The 21,383-nt window shown below is 41.9% G+C and overlaps 1 protein-coding gene across 1 annotated transcript in view; it reads left to right on the plus strand.

The window, feature by feature from the left end:
* The first annotated feature begins 6,419 nt into the window (after window positions 1-6,419).
* The window catches only part of LOC124776922 (apyrase-like), a 163,079-nt gene continuing 148,115 nt past the window's right edge, over window positions 6,420-21,383 (plus strand). Inside the window, exon 1 of the mRNA XM_047252136.1 lies at window positions 6,420-6,779. Within this exon, the coding sequence (XP_047108092.1) occupies window positions 6,423-6,779 (357 nt within the window). The 5' untranslated portion in view covers window positions 6,420-6,422. The remainder of the gene's footprint in view (window positions 6,780-21,383) is intronic.

Raw genomic sequence — 21,383 nt, forward strand, 5'->3', positions numbered from 1 at the left:
TGTTACAAAACATTACTTAAACAAAAGAAATGTAAATATTGTGGTATATAGAGGAAACAAATAATGGTGCGAAATAAGTGTTTATAAATAAATACCGCGACAGTGGTATTTATATTAACATATGCTGGCAGTTGAAAGTTTAAATTAATGTGACCACTGTATTATTGTGTGACTGAACAGGCTGTTGTATTTTAGTGTAGAGTTTCATCTTCGTAACTGTCTGCACGTTGTTACTTTCAAAGGAAGTTGTGTTTATTTATGTTCAAATTGGAAAGTAAATGAAAGAAATTTTGTAGAAAGGCTGCATTGGCCTACTCAGTCCATTGGTTAAGAAAATGATGTGATGTTTCCCTTTTACGTACATATATTTCTATCTCTTCGAGTAGATTCATAAGACTATATTGCTCAGCCCTATGCTACATCGTATGTTGTCTTTAATGCTTTTTGCTCCATATCTATTGAGAGTTTTGTGCATTGCATCTGTAGATTTTGATGCGTTTTCAATTTACGGTCACTTTCGAGTGTAAAAGTGTTGTTTTCCTTTTGTGTACTTAAATTTCTATCTCTTCGAATAGATTCATAAGACTACATTTATCAGCACGATGCAGTATCGGATGTGGTCTCTAATGCTTTTTACTCCGTGTCTGTTGAGACTTGTATGCGTTGCAAATGTAGATTTTGATGCGTTTTTCAGTCTGGGTGTTACAGTTACTGTCCGAGCTTCTCCAAGGCTTTTCATCAGTAGTTATTATCGTGTTATGACAGTACTCCATTTGAAGGCAACAGCCTGTCGACGATCAATTAAAAACAAATCGTTCTTGGTGCAATTTGTTATAATTACATTTCAGTTAGTAACATACGCGTAGCTATAACTGAACCTTTTAGGATAGTAAGGTACGGTCATCCAACATCCATTGTCACTTTAGCATAATGAATAGCGTCACAGATTCGTGACGAGCTGTATGATCTCTTGGTCGTTTGTGTCCTACTGCATCGAATTTTTTTCTAACTTCATGTTTTTAATAGGTTCTGATACTTTCTTATTAAGGGGTGGTGTACTATCTTTGTCCCGAAAAAAGCATGTTCTTTGAGAATTTTTTTCTCGGGATGTGTTATAGATATCACTGTCAAATTTGGTCAAAATGTTTATTGATATTTCCTCCACAAACTGGAAGTTTTTCGACCGGAAATGTCGAAGGGCAAAGGCAAACTGCCGTCGGAACGAAACAAAATTTCCATGTAGACCTCCACGCGCGGTATGTCACAGGTCAGCCGGCTCGTCTGAAATCAAAATTGAGTTGACGTTAGCGAAGTATATAAGATTGTTTAGGAGCTGTACCTCGCTTAAATTATTTGGACCATAGGAAACAAAAAGGCGGCCATTTGAAAAAATAGGGGTTTTTTCATCGATTTTTCGACTTCGTCGGCCAAGTGAAAATATTTATGGTTGATGGATAGGAATAAAAGTGGTACAACTCCTACAAAATTAAGTTAGCATCGTTGGAAACAAAGAATCATACCAATCGCTTCAGTAGATTTGAAGTTACCATACCGCGCGATAAAAAAGTCATTTCGAGAAAAACGCATTTGAAGTTCTGACTACATATAAACGTAATACTGTGCAACGTACGTTCAATCTGCTATTCCGGGTCCATAAACTAGTCTTTCCTCTTCCTCATAGAGGGCGTTCTGCTCGATCTGGGCCAACCTGCGCTGCTCCAGAGCCGCTCGTACGGCCGGTGACAAGCGGTTGTCGGCCGCTTGAATCCGGTGGTCGTCCGAATGCTTCGCGAACTGCGTCGAGTAGAGTCCCATGGTGACGTCCATCGTTGTCATGTTTTTCAGAATTGCTAAATACCCTTCGTCGAAGCTGCTCACTGCCAGCAAAATCGCAATCTCCACAGTCTTCGCACCAGAATGCAAATGCTTGGGGGCTAACTTCCAAACGCACGCGTCCAAATTTTCATTTGACTTTTGTATGTTGCCTCCCAAGCACCGGTACAGTAACTCGTCCTCCGAAAGGGCCTCGTAGATCGGATAAATCACTTTTTGAGCGTCTTTGGAGAGCGGCTAGTCTTGTTGATATTCGTCCACATGTCCGGTAGCCCATGCAATGCGCCACTTGCACCAACTTGTTTCCCCAGCCGGACAATTTTGGTGTTGTGGGTGGTCATGCGTCGAACACCTGTGGAAATACGTTGCCCAAATTGCCTTCTTCATCTGTTCCACCGAATTGGAATGCCGTCGGATTGCCAAGCTGTGGTACGTCGTAAACTTCCTGGTCACTTTATCAGTTTTAGTCATGAGCAAGCACACAGAATAATTTTTCGCGGCTACAAAGTCGAAATTCGCGAAAAAAACTGGCGCTTGGAAAAGGCCGATTTCAGGCAGGTGCATTTTTTTGTTCAACCACGAATAACAAACATTCCCGTTCCGTATTCGGGAAAACCGTTTCAGGGGTGGATTCTAAACACTATTATGGATCTAAAAATGCAATTAAAAATCTATTTTTTAACCAAAAGATAGTAAATTACTATAAATATATACTATAATATTCGATTTTATGTAAGTGTAAGAGCGCTGTTTTTGAGGAGTAAGTTCGTTCGATTGGCTCAGCATGCCTGACACCTTGCACTAGTTTCATTAAGATGTTTTGCCCATTTTTTCTCTTAAGTTTTGTAATTCCAATGTTGCAGAAATTCTGCTACTAACTAGGGACAGTGATCAAGCAAGAATAACCTTAGCGTATTACTAAAAAGTGAGAATGATGAAATAATTTTTATTCTATGTGGGGAACTATTGTGAGTTTGTATGGCACTATTAGTAATGGAACTTTTATAAGCCTATGTCCTTATTTTCTGGACACGGTACTTTCCTTTTTTGTCATATAATATTTTCTCGGTTACTGACCCTGCTGCCGGTGGTTCGAGTTCTTCCCCGGGCATGGGTATGTGGGTGTTGTTCTTAGCATAAGTTAGTTTACGCAGTGTGTAAGTCTAGGGACCGATGACTTCAGCAGTTTGGTCCCTGAGGAATTTACACACGTCTCGGTTACTGAAGTTTTTATTTAAATATACTGCAGAAAGAAGATACTGACCTGGATAAGGGAGGAAAGTACGATTTAATAGAGCTAATTATTATGATTATGTAGTATTCTGCCTAGTGGCAGGTCCCTGTCTTCGTACGCAGAATTTCTGATTCCACTGTTCCCTGTCTTCAGCTTCTTCCTTCAGTCTGTTGTATCTCCTTCCATCTTTCATGTCGTCCAGATGTTGAATTCTTCTTCTTCCTCGTCCTGCGTTTCCTCTGAGTTTCCCTTCGATGACATCATACATGAGTCCCTCGTGTCTAAGTACATGTCCAATCCAGTTGGCCTTTCTCTGAAGAATTGTACCCAGAAGACTTCTCTTCTCTTTTACTCTTCGCAGTACATCGTCATTTTTTATGCGATCTGTCCACTTGATCTTTTCCATTCTCCTCCAGCACCACATTTCAAAGCGCTCTAAGTATTTTTTTCTTCTTCTTTGTCATGGTCCATGTCTCTGCTCCATACAGTGCAACGCTCCAAATGTAGCACTTTATCAGTTTTTTCCTCAATGCCAAACTCAACTTGCTGGTCAGCAGAGTCCTCTTCTTGCTGAAAGCAGCTTTGGCCGTGGCGATTCTTGCTCGAATTTCGTTGGTGCAGAGGGCATCCTTTGTGATAAAACTTCCCAGGTACTTGGATTGATTAACATTTTCCAGTTCCCGATTGTCAACAGTTATCTTCAAGTGTTTCTCAAGTTTTGATATGCGCATACAGGAATTTTACGCCAGTCCACTTCGTAAACGAAAGACACAGCCGACAACTGCACCAGGAACGCGTTGCGATCGCTCATACTACGTTGTGGTCCACGTACCGTATGCACAGTTCGCATCGTTTCTGAGCGTTTAGCAGCATATTGAACTCGGCACGCTCACGTTCAGGTTCGACAGCACGGTCCGTGTGACGACGTCATAACCTCCTTCTACATCTACATCTACATTTATACTCCGCAAGCCGTCCAACGGTCTGTGGTGGTTTACGTGCCACTGTAATTACCTCCCTTTCCTGTTCCAGTCGCGTATGGTTCGCGGGAACAACGACTGCCCGAAAGCCTCCGTGCGCGCTCGAATCTCTCTAATTTTACATTCGTGATATCCTCGGGAGGTATAAGTAGGGGGAAGCAATATATTCGATATCTCATCCAGAAACGCACCCTCTCGAAACCTGGACAGCAAGCTACACCGCGATGCAGAGCGCCTCTCTTGCAGAGTCTGCCACTTGAGTTTGCTAAACATCTCCGTAACGCTATCACGCTTACCAAATAACCCTGTGACGAAACGCGCCGCTCTTCTTTGGATCTTCTCTACCTCGTCTGTCAACCCGACCTGGTACGGATCCCACACTGATGAGCAATACTCAAGTATAGATCGAACGAGTGTTTTGTAAGCCACCTCCTTTGTTGATGGACTACATTTTCTAAGGACTCTCCCACCCCCCTTACCAGCAATTAATTTTATATGATCATTCCACTTCAAATCGTTCCGCACGCACACTCCCAGATATTTTACAGAAGTAACTACTACCAGTGTTTGTTCCGCTATCGTATAATCATACAATAAATGATCCTTCTTTCTATGTATTCGCAATACATTACATTTGTCTATGTTAAAGCCGCCGGCACACGGACCGCGTTGTCGAACGTTAACGTTGAGCGTGCCAACTTCAACGCGCTGCTGAACGCTCAGGAACGATGCGACTTGTGCATACGGTACGTGGGCCCCCAACGTGGTATTACGCGGACGCAACGCACTCCAGCGGCAGTTGAGGGATGTTTCTAGTTCGTAAAGCACATTCTTTACTCAACGGGCGAGCGTAAAATTCCCACACTACCTCTATTATAACGCACATTTCCTCCGGCGTCGACGAAAAGGAAAGTACTATGTCCAGTCAATAAGGACACAGGCTTATAAAAGTTCCGTTACAAACAGTGCGGTACAAACTTGGAATACTTCTCCGCATTATTTCATCATTCCCAGATTTTAGTAAAACCCCAAGGTCAGTCTTACTTGATCAGTGTTCCTACCCAGTAGCAGAATCTTTGCAACATGTGAATTACGAAACCTAAAAGAAAAAGGAGCAAAATATCTTTAAAGAAATAGCGCAAGGTGTCCTGTAGATTAAGCCAATCATCCCCCATAAAAAGGTTAACTTATGTTTACATAACATCAAATATTATAGTATATACTTATATTAAACTAATAGTAAAGTATGAGAACTTAATAAAAACGCGAATGTTGGGATAAAAAATTGGAAGTGGCAAAATCCGAACCATCGCACCATTAAACATCTCTACAGCTGGCAATGACGCTAGTCACTACCCTGTACCATTAACACACTGTGCGCCTTTAATCATAGTGTGTTAGGTCCTACAGAAAACCTTAATCGTAGATATATTACTAATTGAAATTTAATTATAGCAAACTGTACCAAGAACAATGCGTTTTGGGTGGATCTTCACTGGGTCGCTGGCTTCAAATAGCCTACTCTCATAATAAGCAAGTTACAATAATTCTTTTTCCACGAATGTGATGTTTCTCATTATTTTATTGGAATGAATCAAACAGTTAACAACGGGTTTTTCAGTGATTCTCAATTTGCTGGTGCTCAGAAATGGCTTGAAATGAATGCCGACATGGCGCCTCACAACTCTCTACTGAAGGGAGACGGCGTGCGTGTCACGTAGGTAGCGTTGTGCCATCTCATTGGTCAACGCCCAGACGCACGGTCAGAATATCTGACATGTCAGATATTGCTCTGCACGTTCGGAAAGACTAGCGAACGTGCTATTTCACGCTATGACGTCAGAAACTCGGCACGCTCAACGCTCAACGTTCGGATGCACGGTTCGTGTGCCGACGGCTTAAGGGTCAGTTGCCAGTCCCTGCACCAAGTGCCTATCCGCTGCAGATCTTCCTGCATTTCGGTCCCTGCACCAAGTGCCTATCCGCTGCAGATCTTCCTGCATTTCGCTCCAATTTTCCTCGATCCTGCCAGAAGCGGACGAAGCAGATCGGGCGCACTGTGAGCAAGCTGTCGGGCTATATTGTCGGGCGACCTCCGTCGACGGCGTCTGGCGATAGTTGTCGGTGCCACTGTGAACACAGACTGTAGTAGTGACTATCGCAACGGTGCAGGCTGCGCTGCGCGGTGAGGAGAGAAGACGTCGCGAATGGCACAGCAAGTCAGCAGGCGAGCAGCGAGCAGGTAGCCGACCGAGGGCCCCCAGCGAGCGTAGCGCAGCACGCGGTCGCGGCAGTGGCGGGGACCGCCGACCCCACGTGACTTGCCGCTCGCCTCTGCTGCCCCCTCTCACTCGGCGGCTCAGTCACGCGACGCCATGCCTCGCAGCCGCTGCTCGCTGCCTGTGGTCGCGCTGTCGCTGCTGCTGCTGTCGCTGCTGCAGGCGACGGCAGAGGCCGCCGACGGCGACTTCGAGCTGCACATCGTGCACCTCAACGACTTCCACGCGCGCTTCGAGCCCATCAACAGTGGCGGCGGCTCCTGCTCGCCCAGTGCCGCCTGCTTCGGGGGCATCGCGCGCGTGGCCACCGAGGCGCGCCGGCTGATCGACGCTGCCGGCGACAACTACCTGTTCCTCAACGCCGGCGACAACTTTCAGGGCACCGTCTGGTACTCGCTCTACAAGTGGAACGTCACCGCCGCCATCCTCAACATGCTGCCCTGGGACGCGGCGGTGAGTTCTCCTGTTAGTTACGAGTTCCTCCATTCTTCAGTCTCGCGTAAGCGTTATGATGCGGAACGTGTCAACTGCATAACAAACGCACACATGAATCAAGGGTTTTGTTTCTTTTTAAAAAAAAGGTTCATTTTTACCTACCCCATTCCCTTAAATGGTACAAAATGAATATGCACTACTGGCCATTACGGTTACTACACCACGAAGATGACGTGCTACAGACGCGAAATTTGAACGACAGGAAGAAGATGCTGTGATATGCAAATGATTAGCTTTTCAGAGCATTCACACAAGGCTGGCGCCGGTGGCGACACCTACAATGTGCTGACATGAGGAATGTTTGCAACCGATTTCTCATACACAAACAGCAGTTGACCGATATTTCCTGGTGAAACGTCGTTGTGATGCCTCGTGTAAGGAGAAGAAATGCGTACTACCACGTTTCCGACTTTGATAAAGGTCGGATTGCAGCCTATGGCCATTGCGGTTTATCGTATCGCGACATTGCTGCTCGCGTTGGTCGAGATCCAATGACTGTTAGCAGAATATGGAATCGGTGGGTTCAGGAGGGTAATACGGAACGCCGTGCTGGATCCCAACGGCCTCGTATCACTAGCAGTCGAGATGACAGGCATCTTATCTGCATGGCTGTAACGGATCGTGCAGCCACATCTCGATCCCTGAGTCAACAGGTGGGGACGTTTGCAAGACAACAACCATCTGCACGAACAGTTCGACGACGTTTGCAGCAGCACGGACTATCAGCTCGGAGACCATGGCTGTGGTTACCCTTGACGCTGCATCACAGACAGGAGCGCCTACAACGACGAACCTGGGTGCACGAATGGCAAAACGTCGTTTTTTCGGATGAATCCACGTTCTCTATACAGCATGAAGGTCGCATCCGTGTTCGACGACATCGCTGGCAACGCACATTGGAAGCGTGTTTTCGTCATCGCCATACTGGCGTATCACCCAGCGTGATGGTATGGGGTGCAATTGGTTACACGTCTCAGTCACCTCTTGTTCGCACTGACGGCACTTTGAACAATGGACGTTACATTTCAGATGTGTTACGACCCGTGGCTCTACCTTCATTCGATCCCTGCTAAACCCTAAATTTCAACAGGATAATGCATGACCGCATCTTGCGGGTCCTGTACGGGCCCTTCTGGATACTATTCATGAGTTTATCTGTGGTATGGAAAGAGTTGTCAAGGGGATATGATTTCAATTTATTTTTGAAACTATTACTGCTGTCTGTCAGACATTTTACTTCATGTGGTAATTTATCGAAAAGTTTTACAGTAGCACATTTTGCCAGTAGAGGATAGTGTAAGTCTCTCTTTCTTCTGGTATTATAATCATGAATCTCACTGTTGTTTTAAACTGGTCCGTGTTGCTGAGAACAAATTTAATTACTTGAGTATATGCACTACGAGACTGTTGAATTCCTAACCTTTTTAACAGATGCCTACAAGATGTGCGACTATGAGCCCCACACATTATTCTAAACACTTTCTTTTGAGTATTGAATACTTTTTGCCTGAGTGTTGAGTTACCCCAAAATATTACTCCATAATAAGTCAGAGAGGGAAAGTATGCAAACTATGTTAGTTTATAAATTCCTATATCCTCAAAATTGGCAATTATTCTGATTGCAGAAGTTGATGGACGTAGTCGCTTTAGGAGATATAAAATATAAATTTTCCAATTAAGATTCTCATCTATATGTACACCCAAAAACTTAGTATGCTCTGCCCTGTTGATGTGTTATACTTATTGAAGGAACTATTCTCCTTGCAGCAGCAAACAGGATGTACTGTGTTTTTTCAAAGTTTAGAGCAAGCACAATCGCAGAAAACCAATCAATAACTTTTCAAAAGACATTTTTTGTGTCATTTCCTGTTGGAGTTTCCTTCACTGGATTGATAATGATGTTTGTATCATCAGGAAACAGTGTCAGTTCAGATTCTTATGTCAGATAAGAATGGAGGTCATTCACATATATCAAGAAAAGAAGGGGATCCTTGATCGAATCCTGTGGAACACTTCATGTAATTTCACTCCTGTTAGATGAAGTGGGAAACTTCCTTAAATCACTTAAAACATATAAAGATAGATTTTGATTCCTATTCTGTAAATATGGCTTAAACCACTCCTGTGTTGATCAATTTATACTATAGATTGTAATTTCTCTAACATAATGTCATGGTTCACACAATCAAATCCCTTGGATAAGTCACAGAAAATTCCTATTGGTGACGTTTTACTATTGTGTGGGTAGTGAAATTGTATATTGCTTTCTCATTGGAACAGCATTTTTGAAATCCAAACTGTGATTTACTAAGTATCCCATTATTGTGGAGATGGCTAACCACACTTGAGTACATTACTTTCTCGACTATTTTTGAAATTGCTGTAAACAAGAATACTGGCCTGTAATTATTGACATCTATAGCGTCCCCTTTTTTGTAGAGAGTCTTGATGGAAGCATATTTTAACCTCTCTAGGAAAATGTCTTGAATTAGTGATGCATTACATGTGTGACTCAGAACCATTGTTAGAGATGTTATCTACTCCAACAGAACATTTATTTTTCAAAAATTTAATGATTTTCCCTATTTCACAAGGGGTTGTTAGGTGAAAATTAACCTGACTAGGATATCTCAAAACTGACTCTTCCATGCTTGGCTTTTTCTTTTGAATTATTGTTAAATACATTAGCTACTTGTATGTTGTTGGTTAAGATGGTCTCATTCTCCTTAATAATAATTCTACCTACCCCAGTCGTTACTTTTCCTGTCTCCCGTCTAACAACATTCCATATTTATTTGATTTTATTTCCCAAGTTGTTAATTTCATAGTTAATATACATATTTCTTGATTTTCTAACAACTTTTCTCAGTATGTTACAATAATTTTTATAGTGTAAAATCACTTCTCGGCCTTTACTAATTCTTGCTGCCTCATAAAATATTATTTTTCTTTCTGAAGACCCTTTAATACCTGCAGTAATCCAAGGCTTCTTTGAAAACTGTTTGGTGTTACATTTAGTAATTTTTTGGGTAAGAATATTCAAAAAGGGATATAAATTTAACATAAATATGTTGCACTTATCCTTAGCATTTGGTTCATTATATACATCTCCCCAATTAACATTTCTTAAACTTACTATGAAATACTCTATAGATACTGGGTTGAGCAACAGCACATTTTTACTTAATTGTTCCTGAACTGTACAACCTGCTAGGTTTTGTAAGTTAACCAATTTTGCATCACGGTCTGATAATCCATTTATCACAGGAAAAGCATGTGTTAGTTTTACATCCTCTCTCTGTACAAATACGTTATCTATTAGAGTGCTGTAGACTTGAGCTATATATGTAGGGAAATCTATCACTAATTCTAAGTTATATGTCGTTAATCTAGTTGACTTTTCCAATCAGAATTGCTTAGAAAGTTTACCTTGTGATCACCACGGTTAATAACATCTTGTTTCTGTCTGACAGACAGCGTAATAGGGAGTCAAACTTTTTTATGAATAGCTCCCCCTCTCCTAATGGGGACCTATACACTGTCGCTGATATCACCACTACATTATCTACCTGTAGTTCACATGCACAGGCTTCAAATTGCTGATCGACACAAATTTGCTTACTTCTACAGTTTTCTATTTATATCGTTGTTTTATGTAAATGGCAACTCCTCCTTTATCCATGCTAGATCTGCAAGTGTAAGATGCTAAGTTATACCTATTTATACTGACAGTTTTCATCCCCACAGTTACATGGTGTTCAGACAGACAAAGTATATAAATCTCATTCTTATTTTTGAGATCATTTAAATACACTACCAGTCCATCTACTTCATTTTTTTATTCCCCTGATATTTTGATGAAGTAATTTGATACTATCCTTAGCTTTATCCTCATTTACTGTACATAGTTTCTACTATTATATTTTTCTTGATTTCATCTGTTTGGAATTTGGCTTTACCCTAAAAAACCAGTCTGCCTGGTCCATTAACCACAGGGATCATACCTTGTGTGACTGCGCCCCCCTTACAGTATCTGCTGATAGAGAACCTAACTTATCTTTCCTCTTCCTATTTAGGTGCTGGACACGTCTAACGTATCCCAGCCTACCGATAGCGTCAACTGGAATAACACTTACGTGAGATTTTGCCAGTGACTGGAACATCCCATTCAGCTCAGTGTTAACGTATCTCACAGGAGTATTTACCCAGGGCCGATCATGGCGCTGAAAGACCTTCACAAACCCCACATTTGTGTGCCCAGTTTCAGCTCCTATTTTATCCAGGTCACTCCTAATACTATACCTTGGATTCATAGCCAGGCTGTTTCCTGCTCACCCAACTATAATTACCTGATATTACTTCTCAAAGTCCCTACATAGCTGACCTAAGTTTTCTGTCACCTGGCTAAGGCTAGCACTTGGTTTCACAAAACCTGTCGGTGGTAACTACAGCCAAATCTCAGATATCTTCTAAACAGGGTGTTCGGAAATTCCAGTTACAAATTTCTAGGACTTGCAGGGATGAGTGATTACATAATATTTTGAATAGGAACCCCACCTAAAAACGTACTGCTTCCGTTCTACGACGGTTTCAGTTCATATCTGTAACGCCTCCACATCTGCTGAGGGAAAGCGAAAAGTTGCTTATCCTGGTATGCAATAGGGCAGACAAGATGAAGTGTACCACGTCGAGCGATCACCTGATGTCACTTAACGTCTGCCTTGCTGTGAGACAGAGGAAGATCTGCTGGCCGCTGCACTAGAAACTGAAGAGACAACAAGTGGGATAAATGTAAATGTCGTGTGACTAGGGCCTCCCGTCGGCTAGACCGTTCGCCGGGTGCAAGTCTTTCGATTTGACGCCACTTCAGCGACTTGCGCGTCGATGGGGATGAAATGATGATGATTAGAACAACACAACACTCAGTCCCTGAGCGGAGAAAATCTCCGACCCAGCCGGGAATCGAACCAGGGCCCTTAGGATTGACATTCTGTCGCGGTAACCACTCAGCTACCGGGGGCTGACATTAAGTGGGATGGACAGTGTGTACCAGAACATGCTTCATTGGTACTGTTGTGACTTGGCAAGACAGCCAAGCCACTATGACCGGTAGCCGAAAGGCACGCGTTTAAGCTCACGCAGGCTGGCGTGAGGTCTGGAACAGTTAAAGGAGTCTAGTAAAAATAATACGTAGCTGCTGGAATAACTTTAATCCATAAGTGGTGAACATCGGTCTGACGGTACATGCATCACAAGAGAAATAGCAAACGATAATGGCGCCTTGCTAGGTCGTAGCAAATGACGTAGCTGAAGGCTATGCTAACTATCGTCTCGGCAAATGAGAGCGTAATTTGTCAGTGAACCATCTCTAGCAAAGTCGGCTGTACAACTGGGGCGAGTGCTAAGACGTCTCTCTAGACCTGCCGTGTGGCGGCACTCGGTCTGCAATCACTGACAATGGCGACACGCGGGTCCGACGTATACTAACGGACCGCGGCCTATTTAAAGGCTACCACCTAGCAAGTGTGGTGTCTGGCGGTGACACCGCAGGTACAGTGTCTGTAACAACGCTGGTGGTCGCCACATCGAGCCGCGGTTACAGTGCATCAGTACTGTTCCGCACATAAAGTGCGCTATAGTAATGTAAACATGTGATGTCTAAGCTTTAATAGAAACAAATGTTCTTAATTGATAACTGGATGTTTCCTTGTTTCCTTTCGTATTGTTACTTAACAATTGTAATGCGTCAAGTCTAATTCAATTCCTCGAGCAGAAGTGGGTTAGTTAAACACCAGAAATGAAACCTCGTAGAACGTAAATGATACGCTTCCGAACATGGGTTCTTATTCAAAATATTATGCATTTACCCCCCTCTACAGGTCTTAGGAGTTTGTAACGGGAATTTCCGAACGCCCTGCATGCATGGTGATCCTGTTATAATGTTACATAATTTCAGGGATTACGGAGAGTGATAAATGTATTAGTTTGAGGTAAGGGACCCTTGTCCGGAAACGATCGCTTTTTATAGGCGAAAATCATTCTGATACCTCTGACTGTGGAGTACGTGTACCTGTACCGTTGCTGCCACAACTGAGCGGTAGGCAACTTTCACAGGTGATCATATGGACCAAACAAGAAAAATGTCCATTAAACATGGGCTCTAAAATGCATACCTCAAGAACGATGTGCACTTGTTCATCCCCAATACTGTGAAACACGTCTCTTCTGCTTCATGTTCTTTTTTTTATTTATGTTACGGATTGAAAACCAGCCGCATAGCCCCTTTGTTTCATGACCATTGGTCAGTTGCACTGGCCAAGCTGTTTTTAATTATGTCATGTATTTTTTATATTATTTTAAGAAAGGTCTTAACGATGAGTGAAGCTGTAGTGGCACCAACACTAATAAAGAATGTTTTACGATATGAAGATGGCTAGATTATTTTCCAAACAAGGAAGAGTTTATGCTCGACCTTAGGTAGATTTTCAATCCCTAACATAAATAAAAAAGATGCAGTAGAGAAGATGTGTTTCACAGCATCGAAGATGAACAAGCGCTCATAGTTCGTAAGGTACGATTTTTAGAGCCCACGTTTAGTAAATTTTTTTTTCCTTTGATTTGATCCACCTACTCTACCGTGTCATTTTTTTTTTTTTTTTTTACAACAGTAGCGGTGCAAGTATTACACTATAAGAGGTATCAGAACGATTTTTACTTATAACTTGCGACTCGGTAGCTTCCTAACGAGAGTCCTTTAACTTAAATTCGTACATTTAGTCTTCTCTATCGTCCCTGAAAATTTGTAACATAATCACGGAATCATACAGTATGAAGATGAACATTTGTTATTTCTTCATCTCCTGTGTTTTCCCATACCATTAAACCGGAACTTTGATAAGCTGTTATGCGCATGCCCGTGAATGTTTCTGTAACGGTAAAAACCACCTACAGCCCGTTTAAGAGTGCGGGTGAAAAGGGTGACACAGAAGCTTTCAGAAACATCTGGAGCAATTTATATATATATATATATATATATATATATATATATATATATATATATGTGTGTGTGTGTGTGTGTGTGTGTGTGTGTGTGTGTGTGTGTGTGGTCTTCAGTCCAGAAACTGGTTTGATGCAGTTCTCCAAGCTTCATCTCTCAGTACCTACTTCAACCTACATCGTTCTGAATCTGTTTAGTGTATTCATCTCTCGGTCTCTACGATTTTTACCCTCCACGCTGCCCTCCAATACTAAACTGCTGATCCCTTGATGCCTCAGAACATGTCCTACCAACTGATCCCCTCTTCTAGTCAAGTTGTGCCACAAATTTTTCTTCTCCCCAATTCTATTCAATACCTCCTCATTAGTTATGTGATCTGTCCATCTAACCTTCAGCATTTTTCTGTAACACCACATTTCGAAAGCTTCTATTCTCTTTTTGTCTAAACTATTTATCGTCCACGTTTCACTTCCATACATGGCTACACTCCATACAAATACTTTCAGATACAAATACACTTAAATCTATTCTAGATGTTGACAAATTTCTCTTCTTCAGAAACGCTTTCCTTGCCATTGCCAGTCTACATTTTATATCCTCTCTACTTCGACCATTATCAGTTATTTTGTTCCACAAATAGCAAAACTCCTTTACTACTTCAAGTGTCTCATTTCCTAATCTAATTCCCTCATCATCACCCGTCTTACTTCGACTACGTTCCATTATCCTCGTTTTGCTTTTGTTGATGTTCATCTTATATCCTCCTTCCAAGACACACACACACACACACATTATATATATATATATATATATATATATATATATATATATATATATGTTGCTTCAGATATTTCTGTTCTTTGTACAATTATTTCTACGAAAAAAAATTGGGGTTAGATACAACCATCCTTAGGGCTGGGGATGGGAGTGAGAGGACGTGACATGCAAAAATATTTGATAACTTCCGACATTAGAATGAAATCCGTAGTTTTCGCGGTCGCTAGACTCCTTTGTAACAGGTGAAAGGGAACATTTCAGCATGTCTCTGTAATGCCTGAAGAAATTTTTACAAAAATTGGCAGAGGTTTCACTTGATATCTGGAAAAATATACTGTGACGGTAAGACCACTCCTATGGCTGACGGTTTGGAGTGAAAAGAACTGAGACAAAAGCATACATCAGGGACGCCTGGAGCTATTTCGACCAAATTTGGTGTGCACATGACTCATTATTTGCATAAAAATATCATGGGAGTAAGATACTCCTATTACTGCAAGGGATGATTGTAGGATCATCTGAAAGCGGCCGGTTGCTATTCCTTTGTTGTAAGCAGCTGATTCGCAATACATTAAAAAACATAAAGGGCTGTCAAATGAAAACGGGACAGATGGAGAAAACGTAAGTAAACTGTTACTTCGAAAGTAATCCCCATAACTGCTAATACACTTATCCCACTGTGTGACGAGATGGTTACCGCCTTCATAGACTAATGCTGGTGGTTGGCTGTGGAACCATGATTGTACCCCACCTCTTTCTCCGAAGCAAATCGACGGCCACAAATGTCTTTCTTCAGGGCTCCAAAAGTATGCACTGTGCATGGGGAGAGGTCGGGCTCTATATGATGAGAACGGCCCAAGGTTGTTTCGACTACGCTGCAGAAGTTTCGCTGGGAAACTGCCACACTCCGCTGCACTGTCCCGGTCTTTCCCCACGCGATTTTCGTATCTGCGATTTGCATATCTTTGGGACCGTGAAGAACAACGTTCGTAGTCGTCAGTTTGCATTGGACGAAGAGGTGCACTCCTGGGTATGGTTTGCAACTGCAAACATTTTTCCATGAAGGCACTGTCCGTCTTGTTCCACAGTGAGATAAAAGTATTACCAGTTATGTCGATTACTTCTTTTTTCATCTGTCTCGTTTTCATTTGGCTGTCGCATACGTGAAACGCAATCTGTCTAATATTTGCGTTGTTCAGTGCACCAACCACATCGTGAAAATGAGTTGTGCAGCGAGCCAATAATTTCGCCAGTATGTTTCAGGGCCAAAGACCATACCACTGGACCCAATACCACAGAAACTGTCAGTATGTGGGTGTTATGTTGACCAGTTGCGCAACGGATTGCTCTGACAAGTACCCGTTGGCTCCTGCAAGAAGCAATTTCCATCCCACATTACTACAGAAGTCAGACAGCCGCTCCTAACGTACCAAAAAGAAATGCCTGAAAAACTATGAGCAGTAAATATCTTCTGGAGTCGTCCGCTGTTCTTACGTAACTAGTGTGATACTTGGGTACTGGAGTATTGCTAGTTAGTGTAAGAAAAACATTAAGCGAACGGAAAATATTATTTATTGCAAAATCTGAGAAACTCAAGTGAAACTTTTGTTTATAAACTGATACACAAATTTCCAGGTTCTTTTCGGAACAGGGGGTTACCTCTTATGGATAGTAATCCTGTTAATGAAATTTATATACAAAGTGTGGGAAAGCTCTTTTATCCCTTTTCTTTAAGAATGTTATTTACTCGGCAGAATACCGTAAGCTGCAACGACTGCTGCATGCGTCGTCCGCCGCTGAAAAAAACAAAAGTATCTCTTTCTATCTGGATTGACCTTCGCCAATCGAACTCTCACTACGCCTTGATGAAGTCAAGGACTCCTATCTGCCCCTGATCTATTGGCGTGGTACACCGGTCAGATAACCAGTCCACCGTGATGCCACTCAATGTTTGCTCGCAGGCGCTAACTAATACTCCGTCTGTGTTCACACTGCACATTAAGTGTCGTGGCCAACACAGTGAACAAACGCTTAATCGCGAGCTACTCAGTATAGAGTATCACTCCGATTCGCTAGCGACATAGGTGCTCTCTCAGTGCAGTACTGAGTAGAGACTTTGTTCCTCGCTCTCTGCGTACACGCACGAGCACACTCGCTCCTGCTGCATGTTCCCGCTTCAAGAGCGTCACCGGAACTACCCCTCTCCACGCAAAAAGCGAAACGGTATATCATTCACTGTCTTTCCCTCACTCCTCCGGCTCATTGCGCCAGAAATAGTCCGCCAGTCAGCGTTACTTTTACAAACTGGAGAATGGCGCTCCGTTTAAGCCTACCAGTCTGGAAATATATAGCATCTGCATTAGGCGTTTACTGTCCATCTGTGAAAACTCTGAAACTGCACACTAGGTCCACTAAAAAATGCGTATGCTGGGGCTCTCCCAAACAAGATCGTGGGTTTTGCTTTTAAGGTGAACACGCAGGCCATTATCCCTTTTCTCTGGCAAAAACTGTTATTGTCCCTGGGCAGTGAGCCAGCTGGTGCAGCTGCGTGCTAACTCACCCTCCTACAGACTTTCCAGCTGGCTGGTTGCCTCCACTGAACAAAAACTCCTGTGGCCATTGTGTCTTGAATGTTTGTGTACGCCAGCCTTGACTTTTTAATCTCACTGCGCACTTGCGATTTATTTAGTAGATTTGCATATCGATTAAATGGAAAGATGTAAAATTGACTCTAGCCTATTGGGTTAGGGCTCGAATGAAACGTCTTGATACGCAGAATACGGTGGTGAGGTCGGAATATGTAAGAAACGAAGGACAGGAGACCACTCCACCTTACAAAACGTCCTGCCTAAACGCACATGGTGCAAAGCAGTGGGGAATCAGCTAGTTGCCAGCGACGCTCCTTTTACTCGAAACGACAATGTCACTGGCAGGATTACAACTTTTCTAAGAATTCAGATGAAACTGCAGCGCGAAATTCGTTCTAGATGCGCATGAAATACGTGTACAAATATGTGTTAAATATGTTAAACGTGTGCAAAATATATTTCTGTGTGTGAAATGCATGTGACAGGTGCATACGCACTGTCACCTGGATATCTGGGGTTCGATTCTCGTTTTACAAGATGATGATGTTTAGTTTGTGGGGCACTCAACTGCGCGGTGAGCAGTGCCCATCGTTTTACATCTACAGCAAAAATTTCTCAAGCACCTTGCATTGTCTGATGTAGCATATTTCGTGCAGCAGTACAATTAGCCTCTACTGTCTCTTCCATTCAAGAATGTTCAACGAAATAATCACTTTATTTCATTTATTTAGTTACTCTACACCATAGTTTATCATGTAATATTCTACAATGGTTCACATTGATCTTAAGGCAACCTGCGGATGATCGATGATTGGTACAAAGTTTGTAAGCGGACCCTGAAAGTAAATGAATGTAATATTCTGAGCATAAATAGACGAAGAAATTCGCTACAATTCGATTACACTACTAACACTAATAACTGGAAGTTCAGTAACTACTATAAAGAATGTAAAGGAGTTGTGCATGTTCAATATTTACTGATGATACTAGTTTTTCAAACCTTGAATATATTGAAGCAACTCACACACCATGAGTTGTCAATATTATCAGTTGGCAGGTCGATTGTACAAGGTTAAGATGTCTAACACCCAGAAGGAAGCGTGTGCTGCGGTAGTGTAGTAGCTGTTAACAACAGAAAACGATGGAAACGAGAAAAGTGCTCGGAAAATGGCGTATGTTAATTTACTGACTGAAATCAGGACTCACGTTTCCGACAGATTTCGTAAACTATTTTCAGATCAGTCCTTCATTGCACGACAAATTGTTAATGTCAATACACAAAAGAAGGAAAGAAAGGTTAATGAGGGATCAGTTGCTGTCGACGAGAGATTAATAGTAACTTCTAAATTTCTATCGACAGTTCATCCAAATGCATGAAGTGTAGTTCAGCAATAACACCAAACACAATTAATAAAATTGTATGGAATCCTGTGAAGCACTTATATCTGAATGGCAAAAATATGTTCAGGTAATTAACGTTAAACTTTTTTTTAATGTTTGGTGAAACCGGCATACATGTCGCAGAACTGTTACTAGGCATTGCTGATGGGTCTATATGACACATTTTTCGAGATGGAATCGTTTTTCCAAAGTACTATGTAATTCACTAACCTTTAGTATATTTCCAAATTAATAAAGTAACCAGTGTCATAGAGCAGTTTCCGTTAATCATCCTGAAGTGGTACATGCTATGATTACCCTGGCGTAGTCCTGTTAATATCGTTTTGTGTTAAAAGACTACATTACTTGGGAAACTGAGTCTGAAGTATTATGCACAAAGGAGAATTGAAAAAACAGCGCATACTAACGCCGTGCGGCTGTTTCATCAAGCTTTATTTACTTCTGAAAGGAGAATATTGTCAAACCGTCTATACGTGACCTCACACGACATGCATTCACAATACTGAGAGCTAATACGACAAAAATCCGCCTCAGTTCCGAAATGTTACTGGTCTTTACCCAGGATTCAGCTAAAATAATCTAGCCTTCTTCAGAAGCATAAAATAAACTAATACAGGCCAGAATAAGGCACGGTCAAACATAAAAAGCTAAAGTACCGTGATACTATGTCAAGCTACGTTACTTTGCTGAGGAACAGCGCCGACCCCACTTCATGGAAAGCGGTCGGCTAGCCGCGGACGCTACGTTGGAACTGACTGTGGCATGCGGATATGTACCGACCATGACTCCCATTGGCTGTCTTTATGTTATGTACTGGGAAATTACCTATAATGTTAAACCTAATTTGTGAGAGAACAAGGCACTAAGTAGATAGAATCCCGATGAGCATTAACTGTAAAACGAGATCTTAGTAGCTGATAAGAAATTTACTTAGACGTTAAGTTCAGCTTACAAACAAGCACGCTAATATACCTGAATAATGTTTGCAAAATGCTTTGTGGAAAGAGTTAGTAGTAAATAAGTACTGAATTAAAACGCCATGGCTGATGCTGAAGTGTTACGGTATGAAGAGCGAAAATGCTGTAAGCGATAAACTTTTATTATTTCGTGGAGGGGTGTCAGCGAGAGAAACATTTCGTAAAGATTTGAAATTAGGTGTTAAGTTTTTCGGAAGTCGCTGAGTGCTCTAATTTTCAAATGCTGCCTGAATATAGTCTGGGTAGCTTCGGCAGCCTGAGTTACGCTTTCTCAAGGCATACTCAGTTACTAACAGTAATACTTCTCTTACAGTCTTAAACGTTTAACACACGATTAATGAGTAGATTATAAAAAGCGTTTTAAAGTTTTAGATTCGGTCAGTAACTTACCGAAATTTTGAAAATCGAATTTTTGTTGCGCCTGAAAGCTGTTACATAGGCAACCTGCGGTGCCTCTGGTTAGTCATTTAGTAATATTGACGACTAGCGAACCCGACTATGGTTCGCAACTGCCAGACGTATCCTAATCTCCTTCTCCCTCCTCTCTCTGTCCATCTCCTCCTCTCCCCTTTGTTTTGTACATCTTCTCTTCGTCTCTCTCTGCCCTTCACCTCCTCCTCGCTCTGTCCATCTCCTCCTTCTCCACCTCTCCCATTCTCTCACCGTCACCTCCTACCCACTCTCTCTCTCTCTCCATCTCCTTCTCCCACCTCCCCTCCGTTACCTTTTCCCACCTCTGTCCATATCCTCTTCCCACCTATCGCTGACCTTGAGCCTTTTTCATTGTTATTGCCAAAAAGACCTTAATTGGGAATTCAAGTCACTGAAAATAAATGGGTAAATTGGTTTAGATCAGTGATATGCGAGGTATGAGACATACCTCTCCTACTGCTCGATCTGTGAGGACTGTAGCTTCAATGATAGTATTTTACATGGTTTTAATCTGCAAACAGGTAGGATTGCGAAGTTCAGACGATTCCAATTCCGTAATAGTATTGTAGTCATAAGGCGACAGGCCATCTATACAGTTTTACAGTTTCCTGTTAAAACCAAGAGCTTACAACTGTGTATAGAATTTTTGTTTAATGAGAAGCACTCTGTCTGATGGTTTAAGTACCTTGCTGTCGGAGTTAAAACTAACTGCGAGAAAGAAAACTAAACCCCACATTTTCACACTACAGCATTTTCTTTATTGCAGTCGATTTTAATCGAAAACCTGTACATTAGTGTATAAAAATTACATTTTTAATATTTATTAGATACTCATGTAGAAATTTGAAGAAAATCGCCCGAGAACTTTTCGATACCACATATATTAAAAATATGTATCAGTGTCCGTTCGAATCTTTATTGGATTATCGTGCAAAAGTGTGAAGTAAATGGGTAGCCTGAGTCTGTCCCAAGACTTATTAGAGTATTGTGTAAAAATTTGAAGTATATCGATCAAGAACTTTTCGTGATTTTTGCTAACAATGATTTCCATTTATGCAGTAGTATATTTATATTTATAATGTGTACCCTATGAACGTCCGAACGTTTATTGGAGTACCTTGTAAAAATCCGTGGGAAATCGGTCAAGAACTTTAGGAGATTTTTGGTAACAACGTTAAACAACGATTTGTGTTTGTGTAGTAATATAGGTGATCTACATCTACACTCCTGGAAATTGAAATAAGAACACCGCGAATTCATTTTCCCAGGAAGGGGAAACTTTATTGACACATTCCTGGGGTCAGATACATCACATGATCACATTGACAGAACCACAGGCACATAGACACAGGCAACAGAGCATGCACAATGTCGGCACTAGTACAGTGTA

Source organism: Schistocerca piceifrons, chromosome 2, assembly GCF_021461385.2.
Source record: "Schistocerca piceifrons isolate TAMUIC-IGC-003096 chromosome 2, iqSchPice1.1, whole genome shotgun sequence".
Classification (NCBI taxonomy): domain Eukaryota; kingdom Metazoa; phylum Arthropoda; class Insecta; order Orthoptera; family Acrididae; genus Schistocerca; species Schistocerca piceifrons.